Genomic DNA, 24441 nt, shown 5'->3' on the forward strand with positions numbered 1-24441 from the left:
TATCACCCAGCCTTTTGCAAACGAGCTCATTAAGGCAGAAGAATATAAAGACACCATCACCACATCCCAGCTGGGGCACCCAGCAGCGGCGGACCCACGGGACGAGCAGGAGGAGCGGCACCGAGCGACGGGGGATTCGCAGCGCAAGACCATGAGAACTCTGCAAGGCTCCTGTTTTCTCTCCAGCATCCCTCGCAGCTGCTACCAGTATTTGTACAGCTTTTAGGGACACAGGCTCACTTGCAGCTCAGGCGCAGGCCCCACCGGATTTCACTTTGGTCACCAAACCTGCTGCAAAATGGTCTGTGCAGCCCTTTCTTTGGCTGCCCATCAGCAAAATACTGATTTTTTTTGCATTATTTCCCCTTATCTGTCACTGGGCTATAAGTGTTGCAACAGGGGTGTCCCACGCCCCGCTGGGCTGAAAAACAAGGCCAACATCCCAAACCTTCCCCGTGCAGCACAGGGATTTTAGCACAAGCTCTGCTGATGCAAAACTGATGTTAAGGACATTTAATACTATTTAAAACTCTACCCTGCCTCCACCATGGGGAACACTGAAGAGAGAGCTCAGATCACACAGAGAGAGGAGAAAAGTAATCGGAAACTGTGCAAGCCAGTCACTTTCTCTTCCTAATGATTAGCTTTAACCCCATTATTGCTTAAATAACACCACTAGCGGCATTTTCCGGGAGGCAGTGACTTTTCTACAGCCAGAGGAACACCGCCCCAGCTCGGAAAGACTCCTGGGGCTGGCGGGACTAAAATCTGAACAGTGACCGGGGCACAATACAATCCTGTCCAGCTGAACGCGGTCAGTGCACCAGGGAGAGAGCCGGGTTGTTTGCTCAGTGGAGAAAATCCAACAAGGTCCAGCCCTTGAGAGCTGTTTTGCTTTGCAAATCCCACCGTGTTTCCCATCTGAAGAACACCCCTGCAGCCCCGGCAATGCTCACATTCCCCACCGCTGCCGAGGCTGCAGCTCGGGCTGGCTTTTTCATTAAGCGTGTGCTGCTCGCAGTGCATCCGCCGTCTGTTCACCATATTGCAATGCGCTACCATGGAAATGATCATTCCCTGGGTGATATTTGCTGTCGGAGCTGGGTCTTGCTTATAGGGAAGCTGCTGCCTCTCCTGCCACGCCAGCGCCAGAGGTTGGGATGGGATCTGAGGATGCTCTGACTGCAAAAGCTGGGAGCTGCGTGGGCTGCGTGGCCAAGCCTGTGTCTGCAGAAAGCTCTTCCTTCCTCGGGGTATTTACTTTAAAGCGTTTAATAAAACCACTGAGCTCTTTTTCCCCAGGACACAGCAAGTCCGTCAGGCTCAGTCACGCAGCCTTTGTTCCACGTGGGCTCGCCACGATGCGTGCGTTTGTTATAATAAAGCATCCTCAGACACCATCACGGCGGTTTTCCCCAATGCATCCGCATTGATTTAATTGTCAGGATCACAGTCACCTCGTGGGAATAGCACGGCGAGGAAGCAGTGAGGTTCAGCACCCCAGCTCTAGCGTGCTTGCTTTGCTTCTGATGTGCTCAGACCTGAAAAATCAGGGGTATAACGTGGCCAAAGCACTGTATCTTCCTGCCCCACACCCTGGACATGGCTGGGGTCACCGGTGGGGCTGGAAATTGGGGATGGGGCAGGATCCACATTGCGCTCTTGGATGTGCATTGATGCAGGAGCTGCCCTGGGATGGGGAGAGAAGAGGCAGGGGATGGGCTGAGCTGGGCAATGGATCCATCCTCTGCCTCTCCTCCCATCCCAGGGCTGGATGAGGCCCCACGCAGGGGCCACTGCTGCTTCAGGCTTCACCAACCCTTTTTTCCCCTAGCGCATTGCTAAACCCACGCATCCATCCATCCGTCACTGCTGTCTTTGTGGCCAGTGTCACCCCCAGGCCCGTTGGCTTATGAACATCCCCCTTCCACAGCCACCCATGCAAACGCAGATGGAGAAGGTGCTCCAAAAACAACCGGCCACGTGAACGAGGAATCTGTCACTGGGGACAGCAGCAGCAAAGGCAAACAGCCTTCGCCTGGCGCTGAACTCGCTAAGCAGAGCGCACACAGCCCCTATTTTGTGCTTTTTCGTGAATAAGCCAAGTTTTGCTAAGAGCTTTTTCGTGCCAAAGCAGGGAGTCAGGCAGCAGGGGAGTGGTGAAGCCTCAAAGCTTAGGATGGGCAAGGAACATACACACACCCACAAGATTAATTATATCAGCTACAAAAATAGCGGCTATTTTAAGGTTAATGCTTAAGGGATCTGACTCAGTTAGAAAAAGAGCCAAAGAAATTATTGGCATCAGTGCTGGCTGCTCCACCAGACGAGCTGTGGTCACTGCTGGCACAGAGCGCCAGCAAAATAGTCGCTTTTTGAAAGGTTTTGGGAAAAAAAAGAAATGCCGGTAAAGTGAGTTCAACATCCTGGTGCAACAGTCACAAACATCACCCTGACCTCAGGTTACAACAGTTTCACACACTTGCGTGCTGATTTCAGGACTGTGGGCAGCTTTAAGTGGGACTCCACAGCTCCCAGCTCACCAACCAGTGCGTTTACTGAAGCTCTTGTCAAGCTTGACGAGACACGAACTGCTCCTGGTCTCACTGCAGGCCACAGCAAACACCAAGCAAGTTACCGTCCTAACTGTTTTAATAACTAAGCTATATACAACTAAGTAACAAAGCCTCAGAAATCAAGATTTATAACCCAAAACACTGAGGCTTGAACTGTAGCAGCCGTACTGGCTACCACCACTATAAATTTCAGTTATCAGAGCGTTTTAGTGCCAATACACAGCATGGCTTCAGAGAAAACACAACAGAAAGCAAACACACCGGGGTTTGGGGGAATGGCAGAGGGAATGGTGCCCTGCAGGCTCTTTCCCCAGGAAACAGAACCACAGATGTTGAAATGATCGGTGAACGCGGAGGAAGGTCTGGAGATCAGCAGGATGCCAAGGCTGCACGTCCAGCTGCCATTCAAGACTGACACGCAGGCAATGCGCTGAGCGTTACAGTTTGCCACGCTATTAAATTTCTGTTAAATTCCAGTATATTTTTCCAAAGACTGTATTCTCTCTGCAGCTTCCGGGGCTGTAACTGTTACGCTGATGTGGGAACCTGGAGAGGGCGGCTGTGGTGAAGGCAGCCGCTGTTCTCCCATTGCCCGCCCTGTGCAGCGAGCAGTTGGCTGGGACAAAGCCAAGCCGGAGGAGGTGCTGAGCTCTTCCTTCGTGGCACATCACAAATCACAGCTGGCAACAGGGAAACCACCTTCTTTTTCTGCTCCTGCCACGCTCATTCTGCAGTGCAGGAAGCGCAGGCCGGCTGCTTGGAGCATTCAAACAAGGCTTGATAATAAATCAGGCAGGGCGCTTGTTCAGTGGCAGAAAATAAAGACTCCTCATCACGACGACCAAGCTGCGCGGTTGTGTCTGTGTGAGATAAGATCAGTTGCAGAGGCAGCAGCAGATTTTGCAGCAAAGACGTCCCGCAGCGTCCACCGGCACTGCCAGGGCTGAAGGATGGGCTGGAGGGGCTGGTCCCTGCACACACTGTGCGAGGTTACGGAGCATCGTTCTCCAGCTTCAGCAGATGTTCTTACTGAAAAAGAAAATCGCTTTGGGAAAAGTGTCCCTAAAACTGCAAGATTGGGGTTTGGACAAGAACGAAGCTTTGCTGCCTTTATACAGATACGCATATATATAAAACATACATACATACATAGAGCCTTCAAAATACAGGGAAGGTTGCCGCTGTCTGCTTTCCTGCCCAAATCTTCGTTCTGAAGGTCGCCCAGTGTCTGTCTCCATGCAATGCTGAGCTGCAGGCGCTCGCGGCAGGCCCAGGGGAACCACTGCAGTCGTGTTTTCCACGCCATGACCAGTGGGAAGTCAACTTCTTCCAAAGATTCCTCATGAGTCACGTTGGATCGTCAGCTTCTCAGCACCTGCAGCCCGGCTGCTGCCGTGGAGCAGCCCCAGGACCTGTCACTGCTGAGCTGCTCTGGTTTTCAGATGAGCCACAGGTCTCGAGCGAGCTCTGTGAGCAAACCGCGCTGTCAGCAGTGATGTCTGTCCACCCAAACCCTACCCCGCAATCTTTAAATTAAACAACAAACCCCAAGCACTCATACATACAAAATCATCCTGTACCTATTTCTCCAATTTCCTTGCCATAACAGGTTGAACCGTTGCCTCCCACAAGGCTGCTCTGATTCATGGCAACACATGGGCATTGTGTGCTCGGTAAATCCCAGCAGATATTTCTGCTCAGTTTTTGCAACAACAGTTAAAACCCTGATTTACCAGGAATATAGATTAAGGCACACACATACTGGCTTCATTTTAACGTAGGACTTGTGTTCCTCCTATGGAGCAGCTAAACTCACTCAAGGCATCTACAAGGTTTAGTAGTGACACAAAAATGAACCCCCAAACCAGAAACTATGCACACAATATACTGCACACAGAAACAAGCAAATGGAAAAAGACCAACTCAGACATTTAGTCCAGCTCTCAGCCGATAGGGGGTCATTCCCCACAGTATATTTAGCAGTGATTTGTCCAGTCTAGTGTTGATTATCTAAAACAGAGAACTGCCTCCATTTCTCCAGGGGGATTGTTTGCAGCCAAACCCATCTCATTGGCAAAAGGTTTCTCCTAACATCTTGTTTTCCTCTGCGTTCATTTCATCTCACCTCTCCACAGCTCAGCCCTTGAGCCACTCTAATTAATTCCCCACCCGTTTCTGTGGTTTTCCCCCCCGCAGCCATTTTGTCATGTGCTACATCTTCTCGGCTCTCTTTAATCATCACTTAGTCAGGCTTAGAGCTTTAATTCTTGTAATCTTCTGTCATTGCCCAGGTCTCTGGTCTCAGTCACTGCAGCTGTTCTTTGTAGCCCCTCCAGTTTGGCTACCGCCTCCTGGTACCAGATCCATCCCAAAACGAACAAGTTTGGCTTCTCCCAAGAGACGTAGATCAATACAAAGTGTGGGATTCCTTCTGACCCCACAGAGCTCCTGCAGAACGAAACAGCCCAAGCAGCACCAACAACTGCAATTCCACCCCCTGCAGTAAACGGGTACAGGCTGCCAACGGGATATTGTGCCACCCTACAAAAACGACTCAGGACTAAAGACAGAAGATGAGCAGCCCAGAACAGTGTCCTCAGGGACAAAAGAACCCCACTTATTACTATATTTACCCTTGCCCCAGGAGCCCCATGTTGTTAATACTGAGGATGCCGCAAGTCTCTTGCCAAGCTCAGCACCATCATCCCAAGAGGGAGCAGAAAAAGGAGTTTTAAGCCATCCCGTCCATTTTGATCCCCACCTTCACCACCCACCGGCACTCTAACAGCCTCGCCTTGTCTTTCTGTTTACTTTTTTCAGTAATACAAAAGCCATCTCATGCATTATACCTCAGTCACCCCACTAAAAATATCCCACAGGAGGAAAGAGTCACAAGAACACGGTGTTACCCCAACTTACATTACTTTTCATTGATAAGGGAGAGAAAAAACAAGGATGACATGCATTTATTACTTCACACACATGAAAGCCCTTGTCTAAGTGAGGACCCCGGTATCAGGATCAGCTGTGCCAATACAAGCTGTGTTATTACCTCTTCTGTACAAAGCAATTTGTTTTTATTGACCATTCACTATACAGGGCACTACCACAAGCTCCTGCTCATTAGAGTCTGTCAGTCAGTAGGCAAAGGAGGGTAAAAGCGAGATTTAAAGAGAAGGCAGCTCTTTGCAGTCACAAAGATAATCTTGCTAGAGCAAGAGCACTGACAGCAGGCAGCTCGGGCTGCAACGAGGAGCAGCAAATGATCAAGACAGCTCAGAATTTCAGACACTAGAAGAAAATCCTTAAAGTGGATAAAACAATTTACCTCCTCCGGACAGGGAAACATCCATGGACTTGCATCCAAACACACAACACATTGAGGACAGCCGTGTTGGTGCTCTGGTTTGGTTTTCTCTTCTCTCTATGTTAAAGTCTAGCAGTCTGCAATAGACCTTAAATACTCAGAACTCTGTTGCAATTAGGTGCTTTTTATTTTTCCTCAGAGAAGGTCGGCAGAAATCAAGATTTTTCCCACATAACTTACATTTTGTCTCATTTTCAAGGGAGTCTTCCCATAGTTCAGTCCCACTTTACACAGCTCTCCCCTAACATTTCACCTTTCTTTGCCAATGAGCAGTTTTTTGGCCATGCGCAGCTATAACTCCCCTGGAGCACTGTGCACATCCAGCAGGGATGAGTTTGGCTCTGTCACTTTAAGGGGAGATGTTTTGGGGTCAAATATGTAATAATCAGAAAAATCAGAGAATGTTCACTTTGGAGAAGCCTAACATGCAAGAAACGCATGAAACAGAGAGGCTACCCCAGTGCAACAGCCGTCACCTTCATCACACAAAGTTTGGTTTATTCACAGTAGGGTATTAGTAAATCCAAAGCCCACGTTCTGTTTATAGTTTAGTTCCCTGGTGAAACACCACCCACCCAAAGGCTTGAGGCGATGCAGAACCGGCTGCTTGGGATTTGCAGGGTAGAGAACACAGGCTATTTCTGGCATCACTCCTCTGTGGTAGGATGAGAACTATCAGCTAAACTGTAAGGAACATCTTGAAGACCTACATTTTGTGATGAAGGGCATGCGCTTTTGAGGGGCAGGGGATCATCAGGATAACCACTTCACAGAAATACTTTGCCCACCTCATCCCTGCCAACCTAACCAGCTCGCAGAACTGAGATGTGTGGTTAGATCCCCAAGTCCCAAATCACCCTCTCCAGCCTAAAACAAACAAGCTAAGGACTTGCCTCTTGGAGAACATTCTGTGATTCTGTGTGTGATAATATAGCCAGATCCACCAAGAACATGATTTAAAATCCAGGTTTCTACCCTTAATGTGTATCTGGTTGTCAAAGTTCAAAGCATCAGCTCCTTGTCCTGCCTTGCACAAGGTGACACTGAGCCCTGGGGACCAAGGAGACCACAATGCTGGCCAGGACCAACAAGCCCTGGATGCACCCACTTTGCTGGCACTGAGACCACAAGAAAGGTTGAGATTCTGTCCACAAAAAGCACAGCAGCTCAGCTTACAACACTGGAAGAGGAGCTGGGCACATACAAGCACAGCTGTAGTACCTGAGGTCTTCCAGCTCAAAGGCGCCTCAGCAAACCCCACTGTGGGTCACTGACAGCAAAGCTTTTGCCATAAACTACAGTTATGCAAGATTATTTCGGGGTTTTTTTTGTGATTTGGCCCTGTATCCATGATGCAGAGTGTGAATAGCTGCAAATGGAAGTCAGGCACAGGGAAATGCAGACTTTGTAAGCAACAGGTGGGCTTGGCTGCTGGCAGCTCAGGAGCAGAAAATGAGATGCATTAAACTTCTTTCTGGTCAATCTTTATTTTACACATTTGCATCACAGCAGAGAAACCAAGTTACACAGACCCTCTTGACTTGTACCCACCTTCCTGCTCTTCAAATACTGTTTTTAATAAAGTTTAAAAAAATACTGAAAAATTGTTTTGTACATCTGAACATGAACTGAGGAATAGGATGTTTATAGGTCACTGAAAACCCTGGAACTGGACCTTGCTGTACACAGGAAAGTATTTTAAGTTCCTTTGGAGGTCATTTACTAAGTGAATTCAAAGCTACATTGTACAAGGTGCCCTAAAGCTGCTTAAAGATACAAGAGGATCTAGAATTAATTATTAATAGTTACTAAAGGGAAACTATTTAGCCCCATACTCTGTTTTGACAGAACAGGGACCAGCCCAACACTCCCGTATCCAGGTTACAAGACAAAGTGCTTCTGATAATGTGGAGGTTGGGCTCTACTTTATTATACAGGGCAGAACACCGAGTGAAATCCAACCGGGAAATGTTTATTACGATTTGTCCTTTCAGGATCCCTGCAGTCAAAACATAAATGGGTTCTTGAGCCAGTCACCCTACAAGGAGAGACTTTGCTCAGCCGCTTTCTTCCAGTACTGTCACTCTACATATAAGTGAACATCTCAAACCCTGTCCCAGTCACTTGCATGTACATACTGTGTGGGGTTGTTCCAGGATCATTGCTATATCCAAGCAAGAAAATACAAGGGGCAAAATATACAGCTTCCCAATATTGCTAAGTAAAAGTGATTAATAAGCCCAAAACAGCATATTACCCAGCAGTTACAAGAAAAGCCAGATTAATCCAATTTAGAACAAAGTCTCCCAGCAAATCAACCTCAGGGAACACAAAGAAACATCGGTCAAGTGTCTCTGGGCAGCACCACCTCAGGTTTCATGAAACAACCATGTTACTGAATTTCCACACAAGGTCACAGGTTGCAGAGAGGGTAAATCCCATTGTGTTTCGGATCTCACCGTACCTTCCATCCCGTGCAGACCGCAGCTCCATGCTCGTTTTACCAAGGTTAAAAACGGGAAAGTGCTTTGTGATTGACGTGGAGATCATAACACAGCACCAATAGAACACGTTTGCTTTAAAGTAACAACAGGGTGTTAGTTATCACGACAGGTCAAACCGAAGGAGACAAACCAGGTTGAATGAAGGAGGAAGGGTTTCCTTCCCTTCAGTACCTGCACTTCAACCCTGTTATTTTATTAATAGATACACAGCTCCAGTTCTCAGAGCTCAACAGAACATACAAATAACCAAAACTTGCTTCAAATGTAGCCAGGCAATTTTCAACTAGAAAACAACAAAAAACCCCTCCCTTTCTTGTCAATTCGACTGTCACTGGCCAGACTGCATTTCTCTTCTCCAAGAGGAGCATATTGTAAGAAAAAAAAGACTTAACACACTAAAAATCTTCCATTGGACTTCGACCAAGTGTGCACACTGGAGCGATTAGGATGTGCCCTTTCGTGGCCAGGAACGTTACAGCGCTTGAGGATATATGGTGGATGCACACTCACGCTAGAGTCCACTTAGCTTAGGAAAATACATCTTCCACATTACTAGCTCCAAGACAAAAATACTGCAATGCAGCAATTCTTTTTTCTACAACATGCTCCCAGGGTATGCCAGCGTGGAAATCCAGACCAGGGCACTCAGCTGGAGAGAAACGCCGAACAATGCACCGCACAGATCACGACACGCTGAGCGAGATGACAACATGAAAGAGCATCTTAATAGGACAGCATGGGGCTCCTGCAACTCCAACTGCTACATTCTGAGCGAGCAGCAGCAACGTTCCGGATGACCCCATTATGTCTCGCTTTCTTTAGTACGCCTCTTGATGAACCATCAAGGAAAACACTCCCAAGGCTGAAGAATGCAGGGGGCTGGCAGCTGCACTGCAAGGCTTGTGGTGGAAGACAGCGCTGAACGGGACAGCGGGAAGGAGCGCGGCAGCGGCACTCGCACGGCATCAGCAACAGGGATTTATTGGGGCATAACCTGCATTATAACTGAAGGCTGGAACAATCTCATTTTTGTCTGCAGAGGGTGCCGAGTACTCCGCTGCAGCAACATCTGTGGATGCATTTAACGCATTTATTCTGAATTGCGCCAGACCTGCTTTTCCAGGAATTCTGTCATGATACCACCGTGTACTCACAGGCTGATTGTTTTAATTACTCGCTTCAGTAAAAGGCAGAGACAGGAAAGTAAGGCTGTATCCCAAAACAATCCGTAAGCCACAAGCAGCTCTGTCTTCCCTCCCGTGAAAGACAGAGCTTTCTAGCAGACAGACAGACAGCAGCAGCCGACAGACAAGCACGGCGGTTGTCCCGCCTGGCGAGCTCTGAGCTGCCGCTTTCACCAGCAACAGTCACACACTTGCCAGTCAGGGAGATGCGGGTTCTCACTGGGAGGAAGGGGAGGCAGCAGCCCTCCCTCTGATGCTTGTGAGAAGCACGACTGCAGCCTCTCTCCATCCTCCACCATCCACTCCATCACACAACCCTGCAAGACAAATTCTTCAACGCTCTGAAGCATTCCACCAGAGAGAGGAGAAATACCCTTTGGAAATGGCTGCAGTAAGAACCTTTGATCACTCTGGGTTTTGACACACATATCCAGATTAATTTTCTTTACTAACGCTTGTGTCTGACTACTTACTGTTGTGCTGCACCAAACGCCAGCTGAAGACGGTTTGCTACCTGACCACTGAAGCTCAGCTCTGAACTTGGAAAAAACTCTTCTCAAAACACTTCCGAAGTACAGACATGGCTTTTCACACCAGGACAAAAAGAAATCACCCATTTTTTTGGCCTTTAACTAGTGAGCTACAGACTGGGCAGATAAACCTACACCACACACAACTCTAGCAAAAAAGTGCATATAAAGAAAGAAACCTGAGACTAAGGTGAAAGCACTCACCAACCTGGCAGCTTCACTGATGCTGAGGTACAGAACAGGCAGCTGTTCAGAACCAGCTTGGCCCACACTGGGATCCCTGCACAGCCCCTCCTGTTTTTGCTTGAAACCCCACACCCATCAAAATTCCACATCTTGTCCGCAAAAGGTGTTAACAAGCTCTAACACAGCATCATGTCTGGATTAACACTGCTGCTGCACTTTTGTTCCTGATAGCAAACCCTTATCCTTTACATACATCAGTGCCAACAAACTTCACGTCTCCAGTGGACTACACTGAAAAGTTCACAGCCTGTCTGAGTAGCCCTTTGGATGCAGATAGTGACATTTCCACAGGGACAGAGCAACCGCGCAAAGAGCGAGAGGATGAGTTTTCAGGTATTGCATTTAAAGTATGATGAGCTGGAAGGGGCTGTGTTTGTTCATAGTCTGATTTCTCACACCTCAGCTCCTTAATAGGCAGAAGACTTCTTCATACAGAAGGTCTAAAAGGCTCACAGATCACCTAACAGACTTTCCAGTGGTGCAGGCTTTCAGTTTCCATGAAAACTATATAATTGCGAGATAATGACAGCAAGGTCAGACCATCACTGCTGCAATTGCTATGCAGTAACATGGGAGAGGACTCTGTACCCAGAGAAGAGGGTTATTCTTGTGCTTTGTCTGAAGAGAAACCAGTTACAGGTACCAAAGCAGGTGGATTCATTTCTACTATTTCCATGATGCACAGAACCAACAATCTGAGCAAACAAGTGACAACCAGAGCAAGTGACACTGCTCTTCAAACAGCAACTCTTGGTCCATACTGCGCGTTTCTTAAAAGCTCATGCAAAGTGAATTGAATGAAAACAGAGTGAATATACATTGTAGAAAACTGGAAATGGTCCAATGAAATGAGCAAATAAAAATCTTAACTTGTTATATGAAAGCTGGAGAAGGACTTTTTACAAAGGCATGCACTGACAGGACAAGGAGTAATGACTTAAACCAAAAGAGGGTAGATTTAGAAATTAACACGTTATTCATTGGAACAGGCTGCCCAGGGAAGTGGTGAAGTCACCATCCCTGGAGGAGTTTAAAAGGCATTTACATGAGGTTCTTAGGGACATGGTTTAATGCTGGAGTTTCATTAGGTTATGGCTGGACTCAATGATGCTGAGGGTCTCTTCCAACTGAAGCAATTCTATGATTCTAACCCCTGTTTGAGACTGAGGAAGAAGTGGTTCAATGTTCCAAAAAAGAACCTCCCTTCTGATCTTAATGAATTAAAAACTCTAACAGTCCTCTAATCAGTTGTACCCGAGACACGTAGCCTCTTCGGTCAAAAAAGCAATTCCGAAGCGAGTTTGTAAAAGGTGCTGGCACATCCGAAGCTCTGTGATGATGCCTGTCCCTGTCACCCTGACAGAAGCACTTGGCTCAACAGCACCATATGTCAATGGCTCTACAGGAATATTAAGGCTTCAGCAGGTCAGCGAGTTATACTTGATTTATTTTTCTTAAAGCTTATCCTTGTTACATTAGTGAACCACTTCCATCCTTCCCCACGTTAACGATTATTTACTATGCCTTATTACTACCACCATGGGCACCGGTGCCTTACTAACAGTACCGGAGTAACACACATAAAACACACATGGCTTTTGTAACACGTCTCTACACTGCGAGTTTGCAGCTAATAGTCAAGACTTCTGTATCGCCCTGCATTGAGTGTTCTGGTTCTAATCTTCTCCTTTCCTCATAAAAATCATTCCAGACTGGAAGCAGCAGTTGCCTGGTTCTGATAACAATACCATTTTGCCCAGTTCAGCTCATCTCAAACAGCAGTATCATCGATCCTACGTAGCCAGACAAGTACAAGCAGCCATCCAGAGAGGCCAAGTAACTCAGGGTAAGGGTGAACCAGAGATTTATGCTGCAGCACATTTGCTAGACAGACTTCCACTGGAGATTCTGGTACTATTTATACTGTGCCAGAAAGGAGTGTTTTTTGAAATACCTTAAAATATTTTTAAGCAGATGAAAGTGCTCTGGGTCACAACTTCAAATTAAATATTTAAGATAGCATGTTAGACCCCTAGAAAAGGCAAGCAGTCTTACACCTCTTGTGTAGTTCTTGTTGGGTGGGTGTGAATCAAGAGCAACTCCATGAATAATGGAGGGTTTAGATCAACGCTTGCTGCACTATGGGCTAGTGCGTTTAATGGACAACAGTCGCTTCATTCCTGTAGAGCAATACATTTGGAAACTCGACACATTCAAGTGGATGCCTGCACGGATAAGACAAGACACTTATCAACTTTCCCCCAATGTGAGTGGTGGCAGAAGTCATCTCATCCTATACCCCATTTAATCTCTCAAATAACTGCGGTTGCTTCTATGAATTCGTTTTGCAATGTTTTGTTCAAGCCAAAAGGAGAGTTTATAAAAAAAAAGGAATAAAAGAATACTTACATCTCATCTTCTTTTCCCACCTTCTGACAGACTTTGTAATTCTCAGCATACATGTTACATAAGAAGTGTGTGTGTGTATATATATATATATATATATGTATTATATAAAATATATACTTTACATACACACTACAGGTCTCTCTTCACATTAGTATTACACATTCTGAAGAATGCAACTGCAAACAATTCAGAATACTTAACTGATCCAGAAAGAGGGGAAAAAGAATAAGCTACCAAAAATCCCTATGAAAGCTTCGCACTCCTTGCAGGTACCAGGAGATCCCATTTTCTTATGATCAGAGGAATAGTTATATTTCTGCACTGCTTTGCTCCCCCTAGTCACACCCCACTCTGCAGTTTCAGTGTTGGGAAGTGCTAGTTGCTCCCTTTCCACTGAGAGTAATATTAATAAATTAAAAAAAAAGTTTCTCTGAAAGTGCTGCCTTAGTCCAGTCCATCACGCCGTGCTCTCCCACTCGCCCCGTGGCTCTGCTGAACCATTCACCACTTTCTTGACCTTCTTCATGCCCTCCATTACTCCAGAAGTCGTCACCCTGGAAGAGAAGGGAGAAATATTAGAGGACAGAAATTGAGCTGTGACATCCATCTCACCGACGGCCCATGTTTGTCTTCCTGTGCATCTCAAATAACACTCCTCAAATGCCTCTTTATCAAGTCTCAATATTTGGCCTTTCCTATTGCTACTGTTCTGCAAGCCAGGTATTGTCCTGGACACAACACTGATGGGTGGTGGACGCAAGAACATTGCACTTTGGAGCCCTCCAAGTCTGGATTTGTCACTGCAATCTGACTATTGAACTTATAAAGCCTCATAATACCATTTAAACATTAGGCAGACTGAACTGCTTATCCAGCCAGAACTGCAGCACTGCTCTCAGAACCACCTTGACAACCCAACAAGCTCTCCAGCCCAGCAGACTCCTGTCGCTCTACAAAACAGGCCATTCACATGCACAAGACATTTGCTTTGTTCTTTTGCACAATGCGATTCTCATTCCAGAGGTATTTCTTTTTCCCCACAAACATGCTACAAAGATTATTTTGTATGCTGAAAGTAACATTGCCAATAGCTCAACGCATTCACAAGGGACACCTGGGAGCACACATAAAACCGCCCTGTTCAAAGATGCTGCTGTCGCTCTTTGTGCTTTCACCTGCTATTTATCACATAAGAATACTTCATCTGATCAGACTAGCTAAAAACATTCACAGTATCACCCAAGAGGAGAAGCAATCTTCAGATCTTCTGATAATGCCCTTAGTTCCATCTTAGATACCAGCCTCTGTTCACGTACTGTAAAAACAATTTACTCCAACTGGTGTGTTCAGTGACACTCTAGCAGCAGCAGCACTGGGATCATCAGTGGTTCCCACACTTCACAGGAGCCCTAGACAAGCTTGTGTTTGAGTGAATAGGGAAAGGATCAGAAGAGTACATATCAAACAACAACTTCATTCTCTATTGAAATTTTAAGGGAGAAAAGTAGGCAGGTTGCTTAAAGGAGAAAGATGGAATTAGTAAATGCTTGCTTGGAAGAGATCACATCAAGCTTCCCAGCACAGAGAACATGCAGATCTCATAAATTCCCCCTGCTGACAAAGGTTTTCCCACAGTCACATAGGAAAAAATGTGGGGAAACATGAGCTAGACGAAACCATCACAGTAGATACATAGCTAATTGGAAAAGCGTGCACTGAGATGTACTTAATGGTTTCCTGTCAAAAATAAGAGAACATCGAGTGTGGTTCCAGAGAGGTCTGTCCTGGGCTCACTTCTACTCAATATTTTCAGTAATTGCTTGGGTAATGGAACAGAGAACTTGCTTATTAAATCTGCAGAAGACACTAAGAGCTACATATTTGAGAACAGGACTAGAAAGCAGAAATATTCTGGCAAATTGGAGTAATGGTTTGAAAAATGTGGGACAACGCAGCAAGACAACTACAAAGTTTACTTTTCAGAAATAATAAACTTCATAATTACAGAATAAGGGGCTAAGTATCAATTCCTCAGGGAGGAGATGAAGATTACAGACTATGAACCAAAAACGAGCCATTAACATAGCAACGCAACAGCAGACATGGTGGGATCTGTAAATAGGTGTTCTGCACAGGCATGACCTCAAAGTTGCCCTAACGCTTGACTCGCAGTAAGTGAGATCCCACCTGGTGCAAACCCATTACAAACCAAGATGATGACAAAAGTGACCAGAGGTTACGGCAAAGAGGGAATGATCCGCTTTCGTGAAGGGAGAAGGACAAGCAGCAACATACTGAACTTGCAGCCAGGTGGAGTCATTTGTTATCAGAGGGACCATTTACTGCCCACACCCCACAATGACATCAAAGAGCTGGGAGAAATTTTGGGGTGGATTCCTCAACAGCAAACATTAAAGACCATCTGATGAGCACTGTTCTTGTTCCATAACAAGCATACAGTGTAGCTCAAGTCCTCATTTTCTCAGATTGCTCATACACAATGGGCTACTTCTCTCAAATTTAGTTCAGTCAACATGTTTTAATGCCCAGTAAAATAAAGGTGTCAGTGCTAAGACCAAGCACAGCACAATTCTCTACCCTAGTCCTCTGAGCAGTCACAGGATCTCAGTTCTGACCTGCAATACTGCACATAAGTGTTTCTCACCTGTAGTTTGCTGAATTCCATTTCTAGCCCACAAACTAGTAGTAGCTAAAAATGCAACAAATCCTTCTCACTAACCCACTTCTCACCAGGGAGAACTTTCGTGGCTGTCAAAGGGCACAAAAGGAGTTCCCTGAACACTCCACTGCAAGGTGCTGCAGAAATTCCATAGCTTTGTTTTTAGTTTCCCCACATTGTATCCAAGGAATCAAGAGACAGTTAAACACTCAGAAGCATTTTTAGCTCTCCACAGTGGTGGATGTCAGCTATCTTTTCTCTTATTTTATAGCCCAACAAGAAACAGCGTGATACCAGCAGCTGCAAACTGGAATGACAACTGACCAGCCATCGAGCAAAACCACTGATCTCTGCATGGGAAAGATGCATTGGGTCAAGAAAAATCACTTCTACCAGAGAGCATGATGAATCAGTCTGCTGTGAAGCACAACCTGAGAGAAAGCAGAGAAAAGCAACCGAGCAGGACGTCAAGTCTCAGCACAGAAGACACGATACAGTGAGAAACTCCAGATCCCAAGGCATAAGCAAAGGTAGGTCAGTGTTACCACAACAGTTCACTGTGTTGAGGCTGTTTGGGGTGTTAAGCAAAAACAAAGTCAAGTTTCCATGCACTCAGTAAGATAGTTTTACTGAACTGAGGAAAAAAACCCACTGTGTTAACAGCTCGTCCTGCAATTCCTCCTCCAGTGGAAATATCTTAACATACACACATGCACGTATGAACATCAGTCTCTAACAAGATCTGTAGAACGCTTTGGTACCTAAGATGAAAATCAAGCTTACTGAACTAATGAAATAACTTACTGCAACAGTAAAAAGCAAAACAAACCCCCAAACTGCTTCCTTTCTCCCTCACCTCATCTACTGTACCGTTCATATTTGCGTGTTCATGCCCAGAAACCGCATTAGGACTGGAAGCGTGACAACTCTTTGTGCCGAGCGCGGCTGCACCTCTGCAAACAGAGCACTGGGACCAACTGCCAGCAACTGCCCACGGACTGACAGAACGGGCTCAGACATTGCCCAGCACTGAACCGATGGAAAACCGCTTTGATGATGAATGGTTACTGACCCTACTTGAAGAAGAACAGACTGGTCCTTCAGTCAGGTTTAGTCATACTCCTCACTCCACTACAAGAACTCCTATTAAGTCTGGTTTAACTGAAGAGAAAGTCCTGTAACATTGGAGGGTGCTTCCTCCCAAGACAGGCACAGCAGTTGAAAAGACTTGTAATAAGTTACCTCTGGTGTTCCTGATTTATATTTTTGAGAATTACAAGAACTGAGAGAGGGAGGATTTGTACCATATGTTGTCCCAGTCACAGACACCTAGTCTTTGGATTTTTCTTGAAATTTTGCACATTTCCACACCATCCTTAACAATATTTACATTTACTGCCAGACTGAGCTTTGTATAGTTCGCCCTGCATGACAGCAGGCATAAGCTAGAGAGCTGCACTTCAGATGTCCTGGTTTTTTGGTGGAGGACAAGGAAGCCTAGAAAACAGGCTTGGTGACCTCATGGCTCTCCCCTCTCTTGGCTCATACAAATGTTGAGTCTAAAGGAACCAAAACGCTTCTACAGCAAATGTTTAAGTGCCTGATTTCAACAAAAACTATCTGGGAGAGGAAAACAACCATAAAACCTGGCAATAAGACATGGCAGAACACCACGGAGTTTGAAGTTTGCATGCTTTTAACTTCTGCCATAGCCTCTGAAGACAAGTGGGTATTTATCACACGAAAGACAAAACACACGCATGCAGTGGTTAGTCAGGATGCTGTCAGGCACTTAGTCACTTGCTCAAATAAACCTTGATATTTTCCCCCCACAGAAACAACATTTAATATTTATAAAAGCAAAAATAGGCCCAGCAAGATCAAATCAACAAGAAATTTAATACGCTTTCATTGCAGTGCTTCACCTGTCACAGACCACGCAGACACCACACCTTGCAAACACAGGCAGACTCAATACAGACTCAAGCTCCCTGCTGCAGCAGGGAAGGGAGAACAAGACACAGATTATTATACCCTGCCAAGTGCCCACAGGGAATAAAACTGATGGTGAATCAGATGAGAAAAATGCAAACAAGGCTCGGGGAAGAACCCACAAGGCACAACAATGGAAACTCCCAGGGCAAAGAGCAAAATGCCTCACTAGGAAAGGCTCACCAGGAATTCTGCTCCTCGAGTCTCTAGTAATGACTATTTCACTACGGTGAGATATAAATCACTTAATTATTCATTAAACTTTCTCCAATTTGTTTCTGGCAGATTCTCCTAAATTTAGCAGCTTCTCCAATTTACCGAAATCACAACATATGAAAAGTGCCATATTATTAGTCTTAAAAAACCCAAATAAAAATTCATCATGCATGTAATGCAAAGCTGAAACTCACTCTAACAGACAAAAGGAAAAAAGCTTGTTTCTGTACAACCACAAATCCTGACACATCTTCCAGTTCTGACCGTGCCTTCCAAACTGAAACAGTTTCTTACATAAACCATTTAAACACCTTTCAGTGATTGTGATTTTAAGGTCACTGCCCACTAGTTGGATTCTGCATGTAACAATGACAGATTTTACGGGCCCAGAGTAAAAATAACTAAGCACCTGGAAAGATCTTCCTGACTATAGGCATTTCTGAGAAATTAAAACTCCTTGCATGACATTTCAGGCTGGATTCTACCTCAAACCTCTTTATAGCAACTCCTCAATAAGATCCATTTCTTACTGAGCTGTGAGGGCAAACACATTCTGACTCTTCCTGCCCCTGCAGTAAGAATAGGAGTGATCATTTGTTTCACCCAAGATCAGGTAAAAGATTTGCTAAACTGGAAATAAACTCCTAGGAACAGGCTTCTAAGCCTGTACATGACCTGCAATTATGCATGAAATGTGTAACTGCGGAAGAGGTTAGGTTAGCTCAGCTCCTACCAAGGCAACAGTCTGCGGCAATTACAGCTGTATTCAACACTTCTAGCATGCTGCATTTCTTAGGGCAGTTTGTTATAAATTCAGAAATGCCACGCATTTTCTAAGTCCTCATAAAACAGGGACTTAGGCTGATCTCCACTTTATAATTTCTCCAGACTACCTCATGTTCTACTGCATTTGTGGTGCCTCCTGCTTTAGCAGTAAGGAATAGAAGAGTACTGGTAAAAATCCACCTCCTCCTCAGCTCAGTGTTACTTTAAGATAGATTTCTGCAAAGCTACAGACTGAACTTCAAGGCAGAAGTGACCTTACACCATCTTCATTTACATTCTTTAGACTGGTAGTTCATTTTTGTTGTTACTTCGGTTGCGGGGTCTTTTTTTTTTAAATATGAAGCATTCATGACAATCTGTAAGGCTCATTTGTGTTTGGCAACGCAGATTAAACAGAAGCTTTTTTAATAGATATTTCACAGGGCAGAAAGCTGCCTGTGGAAAAGCTTTACCAGCTTGTTCCACACTAGTGCAATATCCAGCTCAGGGGCTCCTGTGCATATCACACATCTCTAGTAGTTTCACACACACCAAACAGACACCTCATGTGTAAACATGTGGGCAGATCTTAATCTTTTTCAAAGAGGATTTCGAGAGATTAGGGTAAGCTGTTTTTAAACATTAGTTTTCTCAAATCAGTGAGGAGATAAAAAACGGGAGGGAGAGGTTCTTACACAGCTTCCATCTCCAAGTCATCCTCATCGTCTTGAGAAAGCTGTAGATAAGGGTTGTCTGACGCTGGACGGAACTTGTACCCAGTGAGGACGAAGAACACGAGTGTGGCCATCTCATCCAGCAGCTGCGAGTGCAAACACAAGGTTGAAGTTCAGTCCTGGGATCCCTTCATGGTCATGAAACATTTCTCCTTATTCATAAGGTTCAGGATTTAATGGCCAAGACGCCTGTGCCGTAGCAGAAATAACAAAGCAGCTCCTGTCCTGCTATCATTAATTCCAGGCTAAAGGCTGTCAAGCCCTTTGTTCTTTCAGCTTTCCCTGTCAGTTTAAACACAGTCACAGTTCCAACCATCACTCCAGTGCTTTAAAATAGCTACAAGACGTGGATTTTAAATGGGGGGGAAAAAAATATCATCCCTTCGTTGTTTGGTATTTTCAACAGTTAATGTATTCCAAAGACTCCCTGCGCAGTTACTTGGATTATATGTTAAGAAACCAAGTATTTAAAAGTCACTAGGCAAATAAAGCCTGTAGATGGAAAAGCAAAAGCCTATTTCACCAGCTCCCTGGGGCTTCAATTACACAGGGCAAACCTGATGGGTTATTTTTTCCTCCTTTGTATATTCTTGATTAATTTCCTTCAGACATTTTTAAACTGAAAGACCAAAAATCAATAATGCAATTACTTTCAGACATCTCATGTATAATCCAGCAGCCTCGCTGGACAAACATAAAACTAAAAATATATTCCTGCCACCTTAGATATATCGGTGATAAAAATAAAGAGGAGACAGGGTACGGCACCATGCTTTGAGGTTATCTACTACAACATAAGGAACAACCTATGGATTTTTTGGGGGGGTGCATTCATATTTAAAGAAGATTAAAAAAATAAAAACACAACAAGGAATGGATGTATTTTCCTTTGCTGGCAAATACCTGGTACAACCATTTCCACTGGAATGGAACAGCAATCTTTATGAGAATTGCAATGATCCGTGTGAAGTAAATGTAACACACAATCTGGGAAGGAAAAGAAAGAAAGCAGAAGTGAGAACAATAGCATCATCCTTATGGAACCTTTTTTTTCCCCAGAGAAATAGCTCAAGCAATTCCCAGACAACTCACTATGTCAGATTAGTCGTCTTATGCTCCTTGATAAACACAGAAGATATGGGCTGAGGGCTCTACTGCTTGTTGAACGTCCAAATGACTCAAGCTATTGCTAACATATTTAAGTTACAGCAGGAAAATGCTTTAAGTATTAGGATTTTGTAGAACTTGAAAAACCAGGATTGTAATTTATTACTCTTAAGAATCTGAAATAAGGCTGTTGAAAAATCATTAAGAAGCCTCTCTCTTGGGAGGTGTGCTCATGGCTCCCACTAACTTAATCACAAACTGTGCACATGCATCTCAAGGCACCATTTGGTCCCAAGTTTAATTTTTAGCAAGATTACAGTATGTTATTTAAGCCCATCAGTTCAACTGGCAGCTCAAGCTGTCTCCAGAGGAAATTAGTGTTACAAATAGCTGGAACCCATTTAAAGATAGACAGAAGGAGGCAACCACTAGGAAAAGGAGGGAAGCTGCTTTGAGGATTGTAACCCAGTTGACCAAGATGCCAAAGCACAGCACCACCACAGAGCTAGGAAGATCTTCACCACATCCACCAGCCCTAGTAGCTTCCACCAAGTAATCCAAAGGGCTTGAAGAGCTTTTAAGTGCTCTGTATGTGTTTTCTTTACGTACAGTTTTCTTTACTTACCATCACATAGTAATGTCTGAAAAGCTTCAGCTTTGCTAGGTTAATGGCAGCTATCAAGAGAAGACAGAAGTCCATCAGAAAATTAGTTAAAATGAGAGTTTCTTTTGCTGCTTGTCTATAAGTTACGCAAATAGTCAAAACCAGGATTTGGGTATTCCCAGACTAGAAGGTTCGTCCTTCAGCCCGTTGGGTGCTCTGAGGAGTGCCAGTCTGGCTCGTCTACAATTCAGTAGACAATTCAGTGACACCACCTTTACACTCAATTTTATATGCACACACTCCACACTATAGAACGTTCCTCTAATACTTATCTATATACAGCCAACTACATACCGTCACCTCCTGCCAGAAGGGCCGCACACCACTTGACATTGTCTCCTAGAAAATTCATGTCTTTTCTAGAGTTCTTCCTGACCTGCTCTGTGCCTTCAGCTGACCTGAGCGACTTGGACGCAAATCACAGCTCTGGGAATCTCTGCATCTTATTGAATTGCATCAGGAGTATTTTAACATCTACGCAGTATCCCCTGTCACTTGTAGCTCAGTTGTAACTTACAAGCAAAATGTTATGTCATAGTAAATAGTTCTCATGGCAAATGTGTTTCAGTCACCAACTGTGTAAGCCAAGGCCCTGGGCTAACCTGCATTTATCGGACAGATTCCATCAGCTCCTGAGGAACACAGCAGATACTCATGTGAACGAGCAGAGGTCAACAACAGATGGAATAGCTGTCAACTCAGGTTTGAGAGTCAGGTTTTACAGGTGCAGCAGGATTACAAATACAGACTTCTGGTGCTTTTGTGACAACAGGAGAGGCAAAGAGTCCAAGATATGTTGACAGCATACAGAGGTGCAACTTAGAGCCATGAACACAAGCTGCCAGTTAGAAAAGTACTACCACACATATTCCCCCACACGTATTCCCTCCAAGCCCTTCTTACAGTTTTTGATCAGACACAGAAATGCAACACATTGTGCTTAAGTTCACCTGTGCTCCCCCACAGAAATCATCCACTGCAAAAAGCAGATAATAAAAGGCTGCATGTGTTTGTATAAGATTTTCTAGGTTCACAACAATGCAGAATAGGAGGCCTAATAGCTAAAAAAAAAAAAAGCTTTGCTTCCTGAGACAAAACCCAAAGGTTTCCTTATGGAAAGGTGTCAAATGCACCACTCAAACTGATCTAGGTTCTCACTACATATAAAAACCAGGAATACAATACAGAAATACAATAGAAAATAGAAAAACCAGGAATACAATAGAAGACAAAACATTTTGTTATAAACCTGCTTTGTATAATCCAGAGATCAAGAGGTACTTTCCAAAACTTGCCTTCAGTGTTCCAGAAGAACTGTTGAAAGCTATGGACACCCCGAAACAGATACAAACCCTCCAACAGACATACTATAACAGCAGCCGACTTAAAACACAAGGCATAAACTGACACGTAGATAAAAATTAAGATGAAAGGAGTTTTGATTTAGTGCTGGCTGGTGGCTTCACACATTTCCAAATGGTGTGTTTAACTTCTGACAGAGCACAGGGCATGTCAGTAAGAGAACGCAGAGCCAGAGCTCAAGAGGAAAGAAGCAAACCTTATTTGTGAAGAAACGCCAAGGTTGTTTCCAGGCAGCTAAAGCCTGTACTGTGCACCACTCACCTGAACACCCATCAGACGGGGCTGGCTCTGGGCGGGACTGCGCTCCTGGGGTAACCTGGCAGCACGGTGTGTCAGGGGAACACCAGCTCTCAGTTTTGGGAGGATGTTCCCTTCATGAAACACTGAACATGGAATAGCACCTACTTCACAATATAAGAGTTCTGAACTCTGGAAAGCAGTGCCCAAACTTTAGACTCGCATCTGTGGAGTACCAAGAGTGAGGCACAGAGCACTCCACCAGGCAGCAGACAGCAAGACTTGGAACTGCTAGAACATGACTAAATCCTTGATAGCTAAATCAGCCCCAAGACACTGATTTAGCTACTTCTGCCTCATTTCTGTCCCTCACAAAGGCTAGTTTCCCACATTTAAACAGCAAAAACTTAGTTTTTCATGGGTCTAGTGCTTTATCCGATAACCTAATGTTAAAAGCTTTTAAGACAGTTGGAGAAAGACTAAACCATGTAAATAAGCAGGACAGACTCATTGAATCATGAGGCAAAGAAGCAATACTGTCCTATTTAAGAAGAGCTACATTAAGTGTGACCATGAGGATCTTGTGATTAACCACATACCGGTTTGCGCATAGAAGGCTCTATTTTCAATTCAACGCATTCATCTTCAATAGCTGCCACCAACTGGTGCAATGACAGGCCAGGAGAATTGCCAGGCTGTGTAGTGAAGGGAACACCAACTCAACAGCTGTGATTCAAACTGCCAGTTCATCAACGCTTTGCAGTCAACAACTGAGAGCACTAGGGAGTCATTGCTGTTGGATCCATGCAACACATAAGAGGAGAGTGAAGCCAAAAATCCGGCTGCCAACTCAAGTGTCACAAAGCCACCTCTCCCAAATGGCAGAGCCCAGCTCAAGATCTCACCTACTCATTGTCATAGTCAATACCAAGGAGCTGTAGGTTGGTATATCCAGATATCTAGAATTGCTGAGCATGGGAAAGAAACAGAGACAACCACCACAAGTAGAAACACTGAAGAATCACCTCTGGTAGCTGGTTTGCTTATTTATCACAGCTAGGTGCTCTCCTCTAGCTGCCTCAGCTTCAGGAATACTACCCTCCACTATCAGATACTGAAGTCCATATTAATGCATATCTACAAAATTCTGCCAGTCTTTTTTAAACAGCTCAAAGTTACAGCACACACTGTTCTGGAGAAAGTCTAAAATCATCATTGCTTGGCATCAGCAGCCTGTGAATTGCTTTTTCACAGGCTGAATGTGCTCCAAGCAGTAACGCTTGAGCCTTGCTATGCTGGACACTTTAAGACTTTGATTCAGCTCAGCCTGGCAGTCCAGACACTGACAGCAACACTTGCGAGGAGAAAGGCCAGGCCAGCAGCTGTCACTTACAACTTGAATCACTCGCAGCCTCAACCTGTAAAGCTGTGATAACACAGCAGCAATCACAGCATGCAGTAAAGGTTGGGTAAATTTATGTTTCGAGTATGATAAACATTCTCCAAGGAAAAGAACTGCAGAGAAGGTAAAAAAACCCAAACAGTAGAGACTTTCTACCAAAGGTTTTACAAATGAATTCATACTTGTGTTCCACCTCTTTTCTACAGTAATTAAAAAGATAAAAGCCATCCTCCAATAAAGGTTTATAACATTTATACCTTGCTTCCCTTGGTTTCCTCTCTATCACCATTTACTTGCACAGCTTGTGCCTGCAATAGCCTGATCTGCATCAATCAAAACAGAGCATGCTGCAGAATTTTGATAATCAATCTCTTTTACAGATTGCCCCGTGCTAATTTCAAGTGCTGAGACAGCCTATAAAATGGGGAAAAAAAAGTCAGACCATTCACTGTAGCTTCACACACCA

The 24441-nt window shown here is 44.7% G+C and overlaps 1 protein-coding gene across 2 annotated transcripts in view; it reads right to left on the bottom strand.

Annotated features, from left to right (window-relative positions):
* Nucleotides 1-7411: 7411 nt before the first annotated feature.
* The window catches only part of GPR107 (G protein-coupled receptor 107), a 36552-nt gene continuing 19522 nt past the window's right edge, over nucleotides 7412-24441 (bottom strand). The window contains exons 15-18 of one of the 2 annotated variants that reach the window (XM_021281376.2): nucleotides 20936-20985; nucleotides 20107-20190; nucleotides 19165-19289; nucleotides 7412-13370 (exon numbers count right to left, since the gene is read on the bottom strand). In XM_021281376.2, the coding sequence (XP_021137051.2) occupies nucleotides 13274-13370; nucleotides 19165-19289; nucleotides 20107-20190; nucleotides 20936-20985 (356 nt within the window). In that variant the 3' untranslated portion in view covers nucleotides 7412-13273. Of the gene's footprint in view, nucleotides 13371-19164; nucleotides 19290-20106; nucleotides 20191-20935; nucleotides 20986-22799; nucleotides 23269-24441 lie in introns of those variants that run through there. The other variant, XM_065035225.1, reaches the window with a different exon arrangement.

Source organism: Columba livia, chromosome 19 (genome assembly GCF_036013475.1).
Source record: "Columba livia isolate bColLiv1 breed racing homer chromosome 19, bColLiv1.pat.W.v2, whole genome shotgun sequence".
Taxonomy (NCBI): Eukaryota; Metazoa; Chordata; class Aves; order Columbiformes; family Columbidae; genus Columba; species Columba livia.